This window comes from Carassius auratus, unplaced genomic scaffold (assembly GCF_003368295.1).
Source record: "Carassius auratus strain Wakin unplaced genomic scaffold, ASM336829v1 scaf_tig00005214, whole genome shotgun sequence".
Classification (NCBI taxonomy): domain Eukaryota; kingdom Metazoa; phylum Chordata; class Actinopteri; order Cypriniformes; family Cyprinidae; genus Carassius; species Carassius auratus.
In genome coordinates, this window is record NW_020523638.1 from 855,845 (window position 1) to 870,394 (window position 14,550).

Consider the following 14,550-nt stretch of genomic DNA (forward strand, 5'->3'; position numbering starts at 1 on the left):
CACTGAATTGGTCCAGTATTTTTTTAAGTGCATTGGTGTAGCATCTGTTTATTGTTACTGCAGGCTTTTTGATCACTCAATGGAGGGCTTTAAGAACTGGGAATTCATGACCACTCACTGCTGGGGAGAGAAAGCTGCTGGAGACTGGATACTAGAGATCTACGACTCTCCCTCCCAACTCAGGAGCCAGAAAGCACCAGGTACTTTCTCCAAGGAAAACACACTTCCTGTTCCTTCAGCCATTCCTTCACGTTTGATACACCACACGGTCTTACACAGAGGAGATTTGACAAATGCATATAAACTTAGGCTGTGTGGTTTATTCCGCTATTAAAAACTACCACAGTGCCAACCTTTACTGCGGTGATTGCATTGATTACAGTTGAACAGTCGAGGTAGTGTGACATGAAAAACGTTTGATGCATTTTTTGGGGTCAAAATTTTTAATCGTCCATTAACCGTAAGGCAGGCAGAATATCGAACTGGATTTGATGTCTAGTTCTCCTGTTGTCAGGTCAAATACAAAATATGTAGTTTTAATGACATAATATCTAGTAACAATGGAAAAAACATGTTGCTTTTATGACATATGCTGTTATTACAAGAAAATACATCATTTATTGAGCCATAATCTCATTATTTTTAAAGAACATTATTTTAATGACATGGCATCCCGATATTACGATAAAAAAACAAAAAAGAAACATCTAATTACTATGACAAAATTGAAAATTGAGAGGAAAAAAAGTAACAGTAGTTTTAAATAATATATTAACAGTAGTGTGTGTATGTCTGTGTGTGTATGTGTGTGTGTATATATATATATATATATATATATATATATATATATATATATATATATATATATATATATATATATATATATATATATATATATATATATATATATATATATATAATGAATTACTATAAAAAAATATATACTAATTGTAAATTATTTATGAGTCTATTAGCAGTCTTATCTCATTTTCTCAAGTCTTTGTTTAGTTTAAGTACTGATATTGACATACTTGTAAATAACCTCTTCCAATTGGGAAGGCAGAGAAGTATTAGCTCTATAAATGAGGGTTTGATTTCATTGCACACCGACGGACTTGTTATTCACTCCAGGCAAGCTGAAAGAGTGGTCTCTGGTACTTTATGGCACCTCTGTGCATCCGTACTCGATCCGCAGTGACAAGCCTCGCTCTCTGGCGGAGCCGCAGCCTGATGACGAGTACACTGAGGAGTATGTGGGTAAGTAATTATACTGTGGATCTGACTGTGTATCTGTGGAGTCTGCTCATCTTCTGTTTCCTCACGTAAGGCTCGTGTCACCCTGAGTGTGAGAACGGCTGTGAGGGTCCAGGGCCCCAGCAGTGCATCACTTGCCTCCACTACTTCCTCAAGTTCAAGAACAACACCAGGTACACAGCTTTCCACAACATCACCACACACTCTTTTAAATGCTTTTTTAAAAATGTTGGTATTTGGTTCAATAACGTAATGCCCACTTTTTTTTTTTCTGGATTCATTAAAAGTTATCTCGGGGTAGAACAAGTGAACAGACCTTTGCATGAAACAAAAATATCTCATGAAATGATATCACTTATCCATGCAGACCCTCATGACTGTAGGTCTCTTAAAATATCAGATCATTTCATATTTTTATCACATGGTTGGTTCAGGTTGAACTAGAATTAATTAACTTATTTGTGAAAATGCAATTTGTAAAGAAAAAATTATAATAATTTAGAAACCTATATTTAATCATTGTTTATTCATGTAATAAGATATTTTTAGTCATTCAATTTGAACTTTTTATATGAAAATCATTTGTTTTCAAAAACATACACTAATGTTCAAAAGTTTAGAGGCAGTAAAATTTTTACATTACAATAATTATTTTATTTAGCAAAGATCATCATCATAAGTGATAGTTATAATGTTTATACAATTTAAAATGTTGCAAAAGATTTCCATTTCAAAGAAATGCTGTTCTTTTGATTGGTGATTTTTGAGTTGGATTACTGTTTCTACAAAAAAAAAAAAAAAACATGTTCAACGTTGATGATGATAAGAAATCAAATCATCATATCAGAATGATTTCTGAAAGATCATGTGACACTGAAGACTGGAGTAATGATCCTGAAAATACAGATTTCCATCACAGGAATAAATTATATTTTAATATATATTCAAATAGAAAACAGTTATTTTAAATTGTAACAATATTTCACAATATTACTGTTTTTATCATTTTTTGATAAAACATTTTTTTGTTGTTGTTTTGGATCAAATAAAAGCGAAAAGAGAATCTTGCCGACCCCCAAACATTTTTGAACTGTAGTGTATGAAAGCAGCATGAATGCATGAGGACATTTCTAAGAACTGGGCGCATTTGTCATTGACCCACTTAAAGTTTCTGTGAAACTCAAATCAGTATTAAATGTCCATGTTTTCATTTGTTTGGTATGTAGCCTTATAATGAACCGGCTGTACATCCAGTCAGTCATTGCAAAATAAACTCCCTAGCTACAGGGCGATACAACACCCCAACATGAAGCATGTGCATTGCGTAACATAATAAGAGCTACTAAAGAATTGAGAAAGTTTTTAATACATTTCCATAATGTTGTGTATGTATTACTGAAAGTACGTTTTTTATTAGTGAAAATAATATTACTTGGGAGTCAAAAGATTAATTAACTCCAAAGCACATGCTGACAACAGCTGTGTGTCTGTGTGCCCCTGCTAACGTCTCACATCTATCCAGACACACTCTGTGTGTGTGTGTGTGTGTGTGTGTGTGTGCACCCACGTGTCATGATTACATTTATAGAGTTTGTGTTCTCCGGCATATCCCAGGTCACACAAGCCACGCTCACATCTGGAGCTGATGGCTTTCTCAGAGCCTGACTTTTGCCTTTGTTTCCTGGTGAAAGTCTTTCCTCACGGCTGCCAGATGTTGATTCTTCTGGTCTCATGTGGCTCTTCCTGTCTGTGTCTGTCTCTCTCCGTTTCTCTTTCCACCTCCCGTCTGTGTGTCTCTCAGGATGTGTGTATCCGAGTGTCCGACTGGGTTTTTCCAGGACGATAAGAAGCGCTGTAAGAAGTGCTCTCCGCTGTGCGAGACCTGCATGGGCAGCCGCGGTGATCAGTGTTCGACCTGCCGCTCGGGTCTGTATCTCGTGGAGGGAGGAAACAACTGCGTCAGCTCCTGTCCTGACGGCTTCTACCTGGACCTGGGCAAGTCACACTTCATCTCACTCCAAAAAAAACCCCACGTTGTGATTGGCTGTTGAATTTGAGACTTCATGTGGCTGTTCTCTCACAGACTCCACCATGTGCCGGAAATGCAGAGAGAACTGCGAGAAATGCACGTCTGCGAACATCTGCACAGAGTGCCAGACCGGTCTCAGGTAATACACTGCAAATACAGTATTGCACCTCCTACATGGTATTTTTAGAGCCATTATATGAAATATAGTCAGAATCTTGGCCTAAAACTTTCCTACGATCTACATCGAGAGGTGTCAGAATGAAGCCACGCTGAATTATCACTGGAAACATCCTGTTACACACCTCTTAGCTCTTGAGTTTAGATGCATGTTGAAATACTGTCTCTAGTGAGCGGGTTTGCTCGGGCTTTTCCTACTCCTCTCTGACGTTAGATAAAGAGGGAGAGAGAGAGAGTGGTGGAAAAACGGAGAGAGAAACGAAAAACAGGTCATGGCACAAAATCTGGCGTAATGCGCAGCAGCTGTTCTGTGAATGGTTTTGAAATATTCTCTGAATATACGTAAAGGTTTTTTCACCCACTCATCTGGACTTTAATCCGTCGTTGTTGATCTTTTTAGACTTGTTTAGACTACAGAAGGTATGAAGAAGGATGGCAGGGCTAGAGTGCAGATGAGATGAATTTTTCTGCCCGCAGTTTCTCTCGGTTTAAGGTTGCAGTTACAGTCTTTGTAATTATTCATTTGACTTGTCATTCATTGCTGTTTTCGGGGGAACTTTATTAGTTTACTGTATGAGTTTAGAAGGTGGGTCTTACCTCTGAGAGAAAAAAAAACCCTAACACAATGTTATAAAATTGTGATTAAAAAACAGCAGATCTACAATGCTGCACACCAACCATTCTGAGAGATATATATACTCACATTATTTTATTAAATATTTATTTTGCATCATTGAAACTGGCAATGAATATATTCATTTACACACATGGAATTCCATAATAAGGTTTTTTTTTATTTTTTATTATTGATTCAATAAAATTAAACGTTTATAATAAATTTGCACACATTCTATTAGCGATTACATTTTTTATTTTTTATTATTATTTGAATCACAAATAGCAGTTTCTACACAATAAAATATTTTAGAGCTTGATATAACAAGACAAATACTTTACATTAATACTTTAAATACATTAATATTTAAATGTTTAAGTATGTTAAGTATTTAATATTTTATTGCTTTTGTCTTATTAAAAAATGAAGTCATCTTATGGCCCTCTGGGAAGTTTTGCTGTGGGTCCCGGGCCCTCGTGTGAGAGGCAACAGCTAAATGTTTAGTTTTTACCTGCTCCTGCTGTCATCATTTTTATTATTTTGCACAACAATGATAATATTATTTTTCATGAGTTTTTACTTCATTAATTTACTATCCTTTTTTTTCCCTTAAATGCTTTTGAGGCTCATCTCACAGTTTTAAAACAGTGATGTGAAACAAGAGTGTGTAAGAAAGTGTGTTGTGGCTCAGTCTGAACCCCTTTGAATAATTCCTCTTTCTTGGCTTCTGTCTGTCTTTTTTCAGTCTACAGGGGAATAAGTGTCAGCTGAGCTGTGAACCTGGCACCTATTATAATGGACACAGACGAGCATGTGAAAAGTGCCACTTGACTTGTGCCACCTGTGCAGGTAAGCACTTTACTATAGTACTTTATTTTCCATTTAGGTTTGCAGTAGGCTTTGATCATGATCTTTGGCTTAAAATCAATTTATAAAATATAACTCCCAGTTGTTGTTTTTTTGATTGGCTACTCTGTCCTTTTTTTTTTTCTTCTAAAAATGTCAAGAGAATATAACCATCCCATGCATAAAAAAAGATGCAGTGTATGATGTCATTTTGAAGTTCTAGACTTAACAAGTACCTTCTGAGACTATTGCATCAAAGCTGTTCTCTCAGTGTCCAGAAATTGCAACAAATTACTAAGGCTTTGCAGAACAACCAGTGCTTACAGTTGAGGTCAAAAATTTACATACACCTTGCAGAATCTGCAAAATGTTAAGTATTTTACCAAAATACAAGGGATACAAAATGCATATAATTTTTTTTTTATATTGAACTGAATAAGATTCAGATTAAATAGATTAAGTTTCAAATAAAAGGTGCATTTAAATAGTCCACAAAAGAAAATAATAGTGCAAGGTGTATGTAATCTTTTGACCTCAACTGTAGCTGCTGAATATAGTTTATGCAGCACAATTACTGTTGCTAGCTCAGAATCTGCCCTAGATTTTAACAACAGTTGATGTATGCACACGTGTACCCTTGTTATGATCACATGTTCAAACTATCTTTATTGCAACGACACACTTCTAATTCTCAAACAATTACTCGTCACCAAAAGCTTTTCTTGTTCAAGTCATTAGGGTGAATTAAAGTTCTTCTTGGATGTGTAATAGCTTGATAATTAAAGAAAACTTTATTTAAAACTTTATCCTATAATCACAACTTAGTATGTCATAATTTAGATTGATGTCAATTTTTGTCATAATTTCAACTTTATCTCATAATTATGACTTGTCAGTTTTTGTCATAACTTTGACTTTTCTATTTTAACTTCATCATAATTCTGACTTAGTATGACCGTTTTGACTTATGCTAGTGTTATGTCATCATTTTGATGTGATGTCATTTTCAACTTTATCTCATAATTTTAAATGAGTATCTCATACTGATTATGTTTGTATATGGCAGAAATGGGCTTCCATACATTTGTCAACAGCTCAGAGAATCAGTTATTTTTGGTATCAGCTCCCATTTGTAATGATATGTGCCTTTTTAAGATTAGTTTCCCTAAAAGCGATAAGTTATTTGTGTTTTTGTAACTCATTCGCTATTGCCAGTGGCTTCCAAGCATTCTCAGAGGAAGCCCTTTCAGGAAAAACTTCTCTAAGTGTGAACATTCCAAAGTGCATTTCAAATTATTTGCAGTCTGGCTTTTTGGGAACATGATGGTATTCCCTGTGCACAGGAACTGGCATGGAAGCGTGTAATGAGTGCGCTCCGGGCTATTACTTTGAGGACTGGCGCTGCGTCTCCAGCTGCAGTGTGGGATATTACTTGGCAGAACAAACGACAGACAACGGAGATGTCCAGAAGTTTTGTCAGAAGTCAGTATCTCACTGCTTAGCATGACATCTGAGCGAGTGTTTATGTTTAAAGCAGTAATGACGGTCAGGTCTGTGATCTGCCTGCAGGTGTGACCCCACCTGCTACGCCTGCGCCGGGCCGGGGGACAGGAACTGCAGCACCTGCGCAAGCGGCTACAACCTGGAAAACGGCGTGTGTGTCGTCAGCACCATCTGCAAAGATGGTGAGTACTGTTGATGCAGCCATGCTAGCTTTTGGTTTGCTCCTTATTGCAGTGTTTTCTTTTCTTTCCAGATTCTGATCTGATTCCTTTGTGCTACTAAATATAGTAGTTTTTGCATGGGGTTGAATCATGGTCTGTTTATTTATTTTTTCTGATATTGCTTTCTTGGAAAAATGTGTCCAGGTCACATTTCACCCCAAAATAAAAATAAAACTATATTTCACAAATACGTTTTTGTTTCTTTTAAAAATTTCTACAAGCAAGTACATTAACCTCCAATTCTTAATACTTTTTGTTGTTTTATTTGATTAGTTTACTAAGATTGGAATCAGTAATTTTTTTTTTTTTTAAGGAAGTCTCTTATGCTTATCAAGGATGCATTTATTTGAACCGAAAAACAGTAATATTATGAAATATTATTACAATTTAAAAGAACTAAAATTCACATTTACCATTTATATTAATTTTTTACTCCCATGGCGGAAACAAACCTTTGAAAACAGTTGTTCCACCTAATATTTTTTTGAAAATCATGATAATTTTCTCAGGATTTTTGAATGAATTGAAAGTTCGAAAGCATTTATATTGAAATATTTGAAACATGTTTACAATATTCCAAAATATATTTTATATCATGTTTGATCAATTTAATGCATCCATGGGAAATAAAAGCATTAATTTCTTGCAATAATTCCCCTGAATTTTTGAACGGTAACATAATTTTCATGATTCTCAGTAGTGATTCTCATTATATCTTGATTATTGTAATATATTTTTTTTATTACATTTTTATAAAGGAACTAAAAAGAATACCATTGTGATGTGTAAATTCATTGCAAAATAAAAAAGGAAAAAATCTAGAAAATATGATAAAAAATATTATTGTTTTTTAAACTTTCCTCTGATTTTGTGGTGAGATGTGCCCAAATATTTCATATATATAAAATTTTTACGGTGGAGCATATTGTCTTCTATTTCTAGCAAATGAAAACAAAGTTACACTGTCGACCTGTGACACAGTAAAAATTATTTGATGATTGCAGAATCACTTTCTAAATGTTTGTTCTCCTTTTCTTCCTGATGATCTTTCCTTCAAATCTTTTCATCCTGGATTCCAATCACACCTGGATATCCTCCTCTGTCGAACAATCAACTGGATTATAAAAAAATACAAATAACAACCAACGTTTGCCCATCGTCTCTCACTGTGACCTGATCTGCATCATTTCCTGTCCGCCGCCCATCTGTGTGCTGTCTCTCTGCTCTTTCCTCTTCCTGCTCTCTGGAAAGCAAATGAAGAATCATGGGCGGAGGGAAGCTTCTGTGTGCTAGTGAAAAAGAACAATCTGTGCCAGAGGAAGGTTCTGCAGCAGCTCTGCTGTAGAACATGTTCTCAAAAGGGCTGAAGGAACTTTTCCAGCCACACTTGCCGTTCTGCTAATTTATATTCCAGTCAGGAACCTCAAATATGGGACTACATCGTGAGGTTTCCCGATGCCAGAACTACAACAAACCTACCTTTTATCTCTGTGTGTCTGAGTGTGTGTGTGTGTGTGTGTGTGAGTGTGTGGACAGAAACTGTCAGGGTGGTGCGACTGGGATCAGTAATAAACAGCAAATCATACATGTCAGTATTTTGTGACCAAAGCATGGATGCCAAATTTTTGTACCTTTTTCTCCGTTTTGGGTCTGAGAGAAGAATTTGGAGCGACATGCTAAGCGTTGAAGCGGCGGTTCTCTATTTTTCCGCAGTTTCACACATGATGAAAACAATGATCAAAGCCAGTTTGTGCATATTCTGAAATAAAGCGCACTCAGAGAACCTCTACGATTTGCAGCAAAGACCTCCGTGAGCAAAAGGGACGGACGCATAAACCATAGCACAGGTTCATCCACTGACCTTCATGACTGCAGTCAAATCAATAGCTGACTCTGGAGGTACAAGGTACAAGAAGTACTTCCTGAAGCGATAAGTGTTGTACTAACACTAACGACCTGCCGTTTAGCCTCGCAATGAGTTGAATGTCGTCAGGTGGTCTCACTTCACCTCAGGCTCATATCTCATACTTGTTTTGCGTGCGTGCATGTGTGTGTTTGTTTCAATCAGCGTTGAACCTAAACGTAAGTTAGTGGGCCCTGAAGAATCATTGACTGGGCTGGAGTACAGGTTTTATTCGTGGTAGCTGAACGTATAATTTGATACAATCAGGCCTTTGTGATATATTTGTTAAATAAATCCTTAAACATGCATGATGATTTGTGTGAAATAAGGAACTTTAAAGTGTGTGTCCGGGTAGATCAGGGTCAACAGCCCGCTCAACATCTGTTTTTACTTGATTTGGCCACCTCAAATGAAAAAACGAAAAAAATAAAATACTCTAGGGGAGTATGTAACGTTTTACTGAAGGTCAGAAACGAGGTGAAACGTTTAATTCTACTAATAGTACTACACACCACAAAATAGACTTCTGCATTCATTAAGGACATGTTTGACCAATCCACTTTTGTGCAGTGTTAAGGGGATTTCTATGTCTTTTATTTATGAATGATGTGGTTTAAGATGACGTAGCCTTTTATTTATGAAAAAGATTTCTAAATGGTCATCGTTCAAACGAGTTGGGTTTTGTGGATGGGATTGTCCAACCACTTCATGCTACTTGTGTGTTCACGACACACACACACAGACGTTGTAGTATGATTGTACTCTATTCAAGGTTACATAACTAATGTTATATAGGATTAACGAGAATCAGTCTATGTTCAGATGTGTTACATTTACTCTGTTCTGGCAACGTTGTTTCTTAATGTATATATGTATTTTTATCACTATTAATCTTAAATATATTTTGCACCCAGGTTCAACTGAAATAAGGGGGAAATGGATTCTAGAAGTTTTCTAAAATTATTTTATATTTCTTTTTTTAGCCAACCGCCATGAACCGTTAGTCTAGATGATGAAGATGTGTTGTAGTCCGGGCCAAGAAAACTATTTTATCATGTAGAGAAGACTGGACGAAACGAATGGTTTACTGATCTTTTTATTAATTAACTTTAAAATAAAAGAGAAGTGAGAAGCAGCGCTCACATTTTCATCATAATCATCTATGCTTGTTTATTTTGCCTTTTAAGAAATATTGTTCAGAGTTAAATTCTTGCGGTGAACTGATGTGAGAATGATTCAACCTCTCCTTGTTTTCTTAACAAAAGGCCCTTTTTGTTTCGAAGAGAATTCGGCATTTGAGCGAGAGAAAATCAACTCAAATGTGTAGAGGTCACACTGACTTTTAAAGAGACAATATCTGCGCAGCCCCTTGTTCTGACCTGTGGCTGTTTCCTTTAGTACGAACATTTCTAAAATAGTTGCAGCTCCTACACAACCAATGATGAATAACACGATAAAGCCATTATTACTGACACATGCTGTTTTACATGTTACTGTCCTGTGTCAAATATCAAAGTGATTCTTAAGCATTTTAGCAGTTGAGAAAACTCCTTTAACTGACTCTGGATCAGGACCAGTGTTTCTTGACGTCTAGTGATTGACGTCTCCGTTACGGTCACGTAGGGTCATGCGGGTTTGCTTCGGGACTGTCAGAATTGAGTGAATGGAGTGTATCAGAGCGTAAGCCTGAGGTCATCTGAAGGGTCAGTCGGCCATAGACGTCCAGCTCACTCTAAAGGAAATCTCACAAATGCATTGATAGACTGGGGTTAAAGGTTAGCTGGATGTATTTAGCTCTTCCCACATTCCCATAGCATCACTTTGGGATACTTTTGATCAATTTGGTCCTACTCAGAGAGTGAAAAATGTATTTTATATATATATATCAGGCTTGGTTAAAGTGAATGTTTCAGTCGGTTTCAGTTTTTTTGCATCTTACAAAATCACTTTTTTTTAAATTCAGCTTTCAGTTCTTTTTTTCTAAGGCCTGCTGATTGAATGAGGGCATTCTTCATGAGCTTTCTTGCTTCTTTTGAGAGTGATTCATGAATCCTGCATGGTCATGGCCTTTGAATTGTCCACAATCATAAACGTCAGCTGGTCAGTTCTTCAACCAGAAGCCTTTTATTATTAATGCTAAAGCTGAACAGGTAAGCACCTTGATTTCCATCTCCTTTGTATGTGTGTTGTGTGTTCTTTCATGTATTTGCTTAATCTACTTGTCTGTTTGCTTGTTTGTTTTCTTGTTTCGTTTGCTTGTTTGTATGTATATTATGTTTGTTTGTTTGCATGTATTTGTTTAATCTGCTTTTTGATGGTTTGCTTGTTTTGTTTGCTTTCTTTTTTGTATGGTTGTTTTGTTTGCTTTTTTGCATGCATTTGTTTAATCTGCTTGTTTCGTTTGCTTGTTTCATCTGCTGTTTGTATATTTTGTTTCGTTTGCTTGTTTTGTTAGCTTGTTTGATTTTCTTTTGTGTATTTTGTAATTTCCTTGTTTCTTAGCTTGTTGCATTTGCTTGCTTGGATGTGTTTTTGTTTGCTTGCATGCTGAATGTTTACTTGTTTTGTTTGTTTATTTATATTTATTTTAATATATTTGTTTACCAGCTTGTTTGTTTTACTTAATTGTTTGTATTTTCCTACTTTTTTCTAACTGCCTTCAGGGAAATTTGAGTTATTTCTGATGCTACATGCATAAATATACTAGTATAATAAACGATACCTACACTAGATGAAGTGGGATATTCTAGTTATGGATATTTATGTAGCTTGTGTTATCTGTATTTTTTTTCGTCAGGGGAGTATTTAAGCAAAGCTGAAAAATGTGCACAGTGTTCCTCAACCTGCTCGAAGTGCACTGGACCCAAGAGTAAAGACTGTATCAGCTGCCCTTACACCAGGTGAAGTGTGAACAAATCACTTGTTTCTCACAGCACCACAGTCAAAGTTACAGTGAGACCAGATGTGCACTGTGTGGGGAGAGATTTCAGTTTTTGTTCTTTGGCAGGCTTTTTGATAATGGGACATGCGTGATCCATTGTGATCTTGGGAAGTATGAAAGGGATGGACAGTGTCATCCTTGCCACCACACGTGCCTCGAATGTACCGATTCGGCACCTGACAAATGTACTCGCTGTAGCAAAGGTAACCTCATCATCATCATCATGACTGTCTCACATAAGAGAAAAATACAAAATCTTAATGTAATTCTTTCTCTGTTTCTGATTTCACACAGATAGGTTCGGAGTGGAGCGGTACCTCTTTGAAGGAGAGTGTCGTGAAAGCTGTCCAAAGGGCTATTCCCATTCCTCGAAGGGAACATGTGACCCCTGCCCTCCAAACTGCACTGTGTGTACTTCTACAGGCCACTGTCTCTACTGCACCCCGTCCTACTACCCCAAAGACGGGACGTGTGCCAAACTGGAGTGTGGAGTGGGTCAGTTGCATCATAACTGTTCTAGAATGTTTTTCCATGTTTCTTTTTTATGATGTTAAGACTCTTTTTGGAATGTGAGTGAGGTTTATTTGAGAATTCTTCTGAAATCAAATTAGTGGTTGAGCTGTAGGCCCAGTGTTAAAATCACATCCTCATTGCCAAAATACTAATTTGCCAGTATTTTTCACCATAATGTTTCCAATGGATGAATCTCAGAAAACCTGCCAAGAAATAACTATACAATATTTGTGATATATATGATGTATAATGTGTTTATACAGAGTGATGGCATTTGCCGTGCTGCTTTTTTGCATCAACAAACAATAAAAAAGGATAAAATAATGTTAAAACTGTAATATTGCGAAATATCATAAATTAAAAGATTTAAAATGTAAAACAAATGCAATTTAATTAAAATGTATAATTTAAACAAATGTTTTCTAATTGAATAAATGTGAAAATTTTATTTATTCCTGTGACGCAAAGCTGAATTCTCAGCATCATTACTCCAGTCTTATTATCAATGTTGTAAACCGTTGTGCTGATTAATATTAATGTGGAATTTGTGACAAGATTTCTTGAGGATTCTTTAAAGAATAGAAATTTTATAGGAACAACTTTTTTTTTTTTTTTTTTATAATCTCCACAGACATTTTTTTTTTACTGTCATCACTATCATCATTTTTATTTAATGAATCCATGCTGAATAAAAGTAATTTGTAATTCAAACATACTTTTGAACAGTACTAGCACAGTAGTAGTAACAGTAAAACACATTAAATGTATATTGTGATAAAGTAAAAAACTTCTGAGAATATATTAAGTCATCATAATAAATACAGGAAGTGCAAAGGGGGTAATGTACTTAAAGGTGCTGTAGGGAACTTTTGTATAAAAAATATTTTTTACATATTTATTAAACCTGTCATTATGTCCTGACAGTAGAATATGAGACAGATAATCTGTGAAAAAATCAAGCTCCTCTGGCTCCTCCTAGTGGTCCAATTGCCATTTGCAGAAACTCCACCGCTCCCGGTAAAAAACAACCAATCAGAGCTGCGGTCCGTAACTTTGAGTTCAAAATGTAGAAAAATGTATATAATAAGCAAGTACACCATGAATCCATTTTCCAAACCGTGTTTTTGGCTTGTCCTGAATCACTAGGGTACATCTATAATAAGTGTTTATATTCGGACCATTTTAGATTGCTTCGGGGATACCGCGGCGGAGTAACCCAGTACCTTTGTGATTCTTCATAGACATAAACAGAGAGAAGTATTTCCGGCTACGATGTTCTTCCGCAAGACGCAAGCAGTTCTGTTTATCAACCGCTAGAGCGTCAAAAGTTCCCTACCGCAGCTTTAATGCGCCTTAAAGTAGAAGAAAATGTACTTTTTAATCTTTTGATCTTGCAGTGCAGTTTGGCAAAGACATGTTTTCATGAGATTGCTCCGCACTAGACAGACGTTCTCCTCTCTCGTTCTGTGTGCGGTGCTAGAACGCTTCAGCCTTCATGTATATCTGTAAATCTAACTCTATGGATGTTGTTTGGCTTCTCACGACACCCACTGCTGTTTATCTAATCTTCTTCACAAATTGTTATCACAGTCAAAGATGAGCTGAGCATGAAGGAAGAGCTTGTCTGCAGAAGTCAGACTGAAGTAGCAGCAGAAATGAGACAGTGGGGGAACAGAAATTCTTATCATTAGTGGCAGACATGTATAAACGGATCCTGTGCTCTGGCCTCCAGGGCTCCGTCTGTTAGACTCATGCACACTCTTATTATACATGCTAATGCAGTCATTATCTAGTTTTTATGCACATCTGTATCATGCATTTTCTTTTTCCATGTTGGCGACAGTATTAAAGTACTGACTCCTGGTGCGATGCTTGTTCTTCTGTAGGTGAACAAGTCGACCTTGATCATGAAGACTGTGTTCCCTGTGAGGAGGGCTGTCAGCATTGCCTCTCTGGTCAGTATATCATTATTTGGATCCATGTGAACACAACAAGCATTGCTCTTAAAGAAATTAAATGCATCATGTCTTAAGCAAAAACCATCCTTTGCGTAAAGTCTTGAAAACGTCCAGTTTAATAGTCTGTTTATCATTAGCAGGGGCTAAATTTGTAATTAAACCCAGAAATAAAGTTTTAGCATTTAGAAAATGTTCCGTGTTCGTGTTATTAATGCTATAAAGCCTACTCTGTCACTCTATAACACTATATTTTGATACACAGATGTCTAAAGCTTATCAACATGATCAAAACTTTGCTGAAAACCTGTTGTACACAATCCACTACATGCCTTCTGTTTTCTGACTGATAGGTTATATATTTTAAGCAAGTAAACGGCATTTTAGTGTAATTTTAAAAACATCCCCCTTTCAGGTTGTGGTTCATGGTGTTTTGTTTTTTTGTTTGTTTTTGTTTGTGGTAAAATCCTTATTTTAAATTGTCAGTAATATTAAAAGACTAACACTTACTGGACTTGAGTTACTTGATTGGTTTACTTGATTATATATATATTTTTAAATCATGTTCAAATTTATCAGATATAATGCATCA

General features: G+C 36.1%; 1 protein-coding gene across 5 annotated transcripts in view; it reads left to right on the plus strand.

The window, feature by feature from the left end:
- Nucleotides 1–14,550, plus strand: part of LOC113070709 (proprotein convertase subtilisin/kexin type 5-like) — a 40,968-nt gene that overhangs the window by 25,296 nt on the left and 1,122 nt on the right. Inside the window, exons 13-24 of one of the 5 annotated variants that reach the window (XM_026244110.1) lie at nt 64–200; nt 1,132–1,257; nt 1,328–1,427; nt 3,056–3,249; nt 3,338–3,422; nt 4,822–4,925; nt 6,266–6,404; nt 6,492–6,607; nt 11,347–11,449; nt 11,557–11,693; nt 11,789–11,985; nt 13,890–13,958. In XM_026244110.1, coding sequence (XP_026099895.1) covers nt 64–200; nt 1,132–1,257; nt 1,328–1,427; nt 3,056–3,249; nt 3,338–3,422; nt 4,822–4,925; nt 6,266–6,404; nt 6,492–6,607; nt 11,347–11,449; nt 11,557–11,693; nt 11,789–11,985; nt 13,890–13,958 — 1,507 coding nt within the window. Of the gene's footprint in view, nt 1–63; nt 201–1,131; nt 1,258–1,327; nt 1,428–3,055; nt 3,250–3,337; nt 3,423–4,821; nt 4,926–6,265; nt 6,405–6,491; nt 6,608–6,678; nt 6,831–7,897; nt 9,709–11,346; nt 11,450–11,556; nt 11,694–11,784; nt 11,986–13,889; nt 13,959–14,550 lie in introns of those variants that run through there. The other 4 variants (XM_026244111.1, XM_026244112.1, XM_026244113.1 and 1 more) reach the window with 4 other exon arrangements.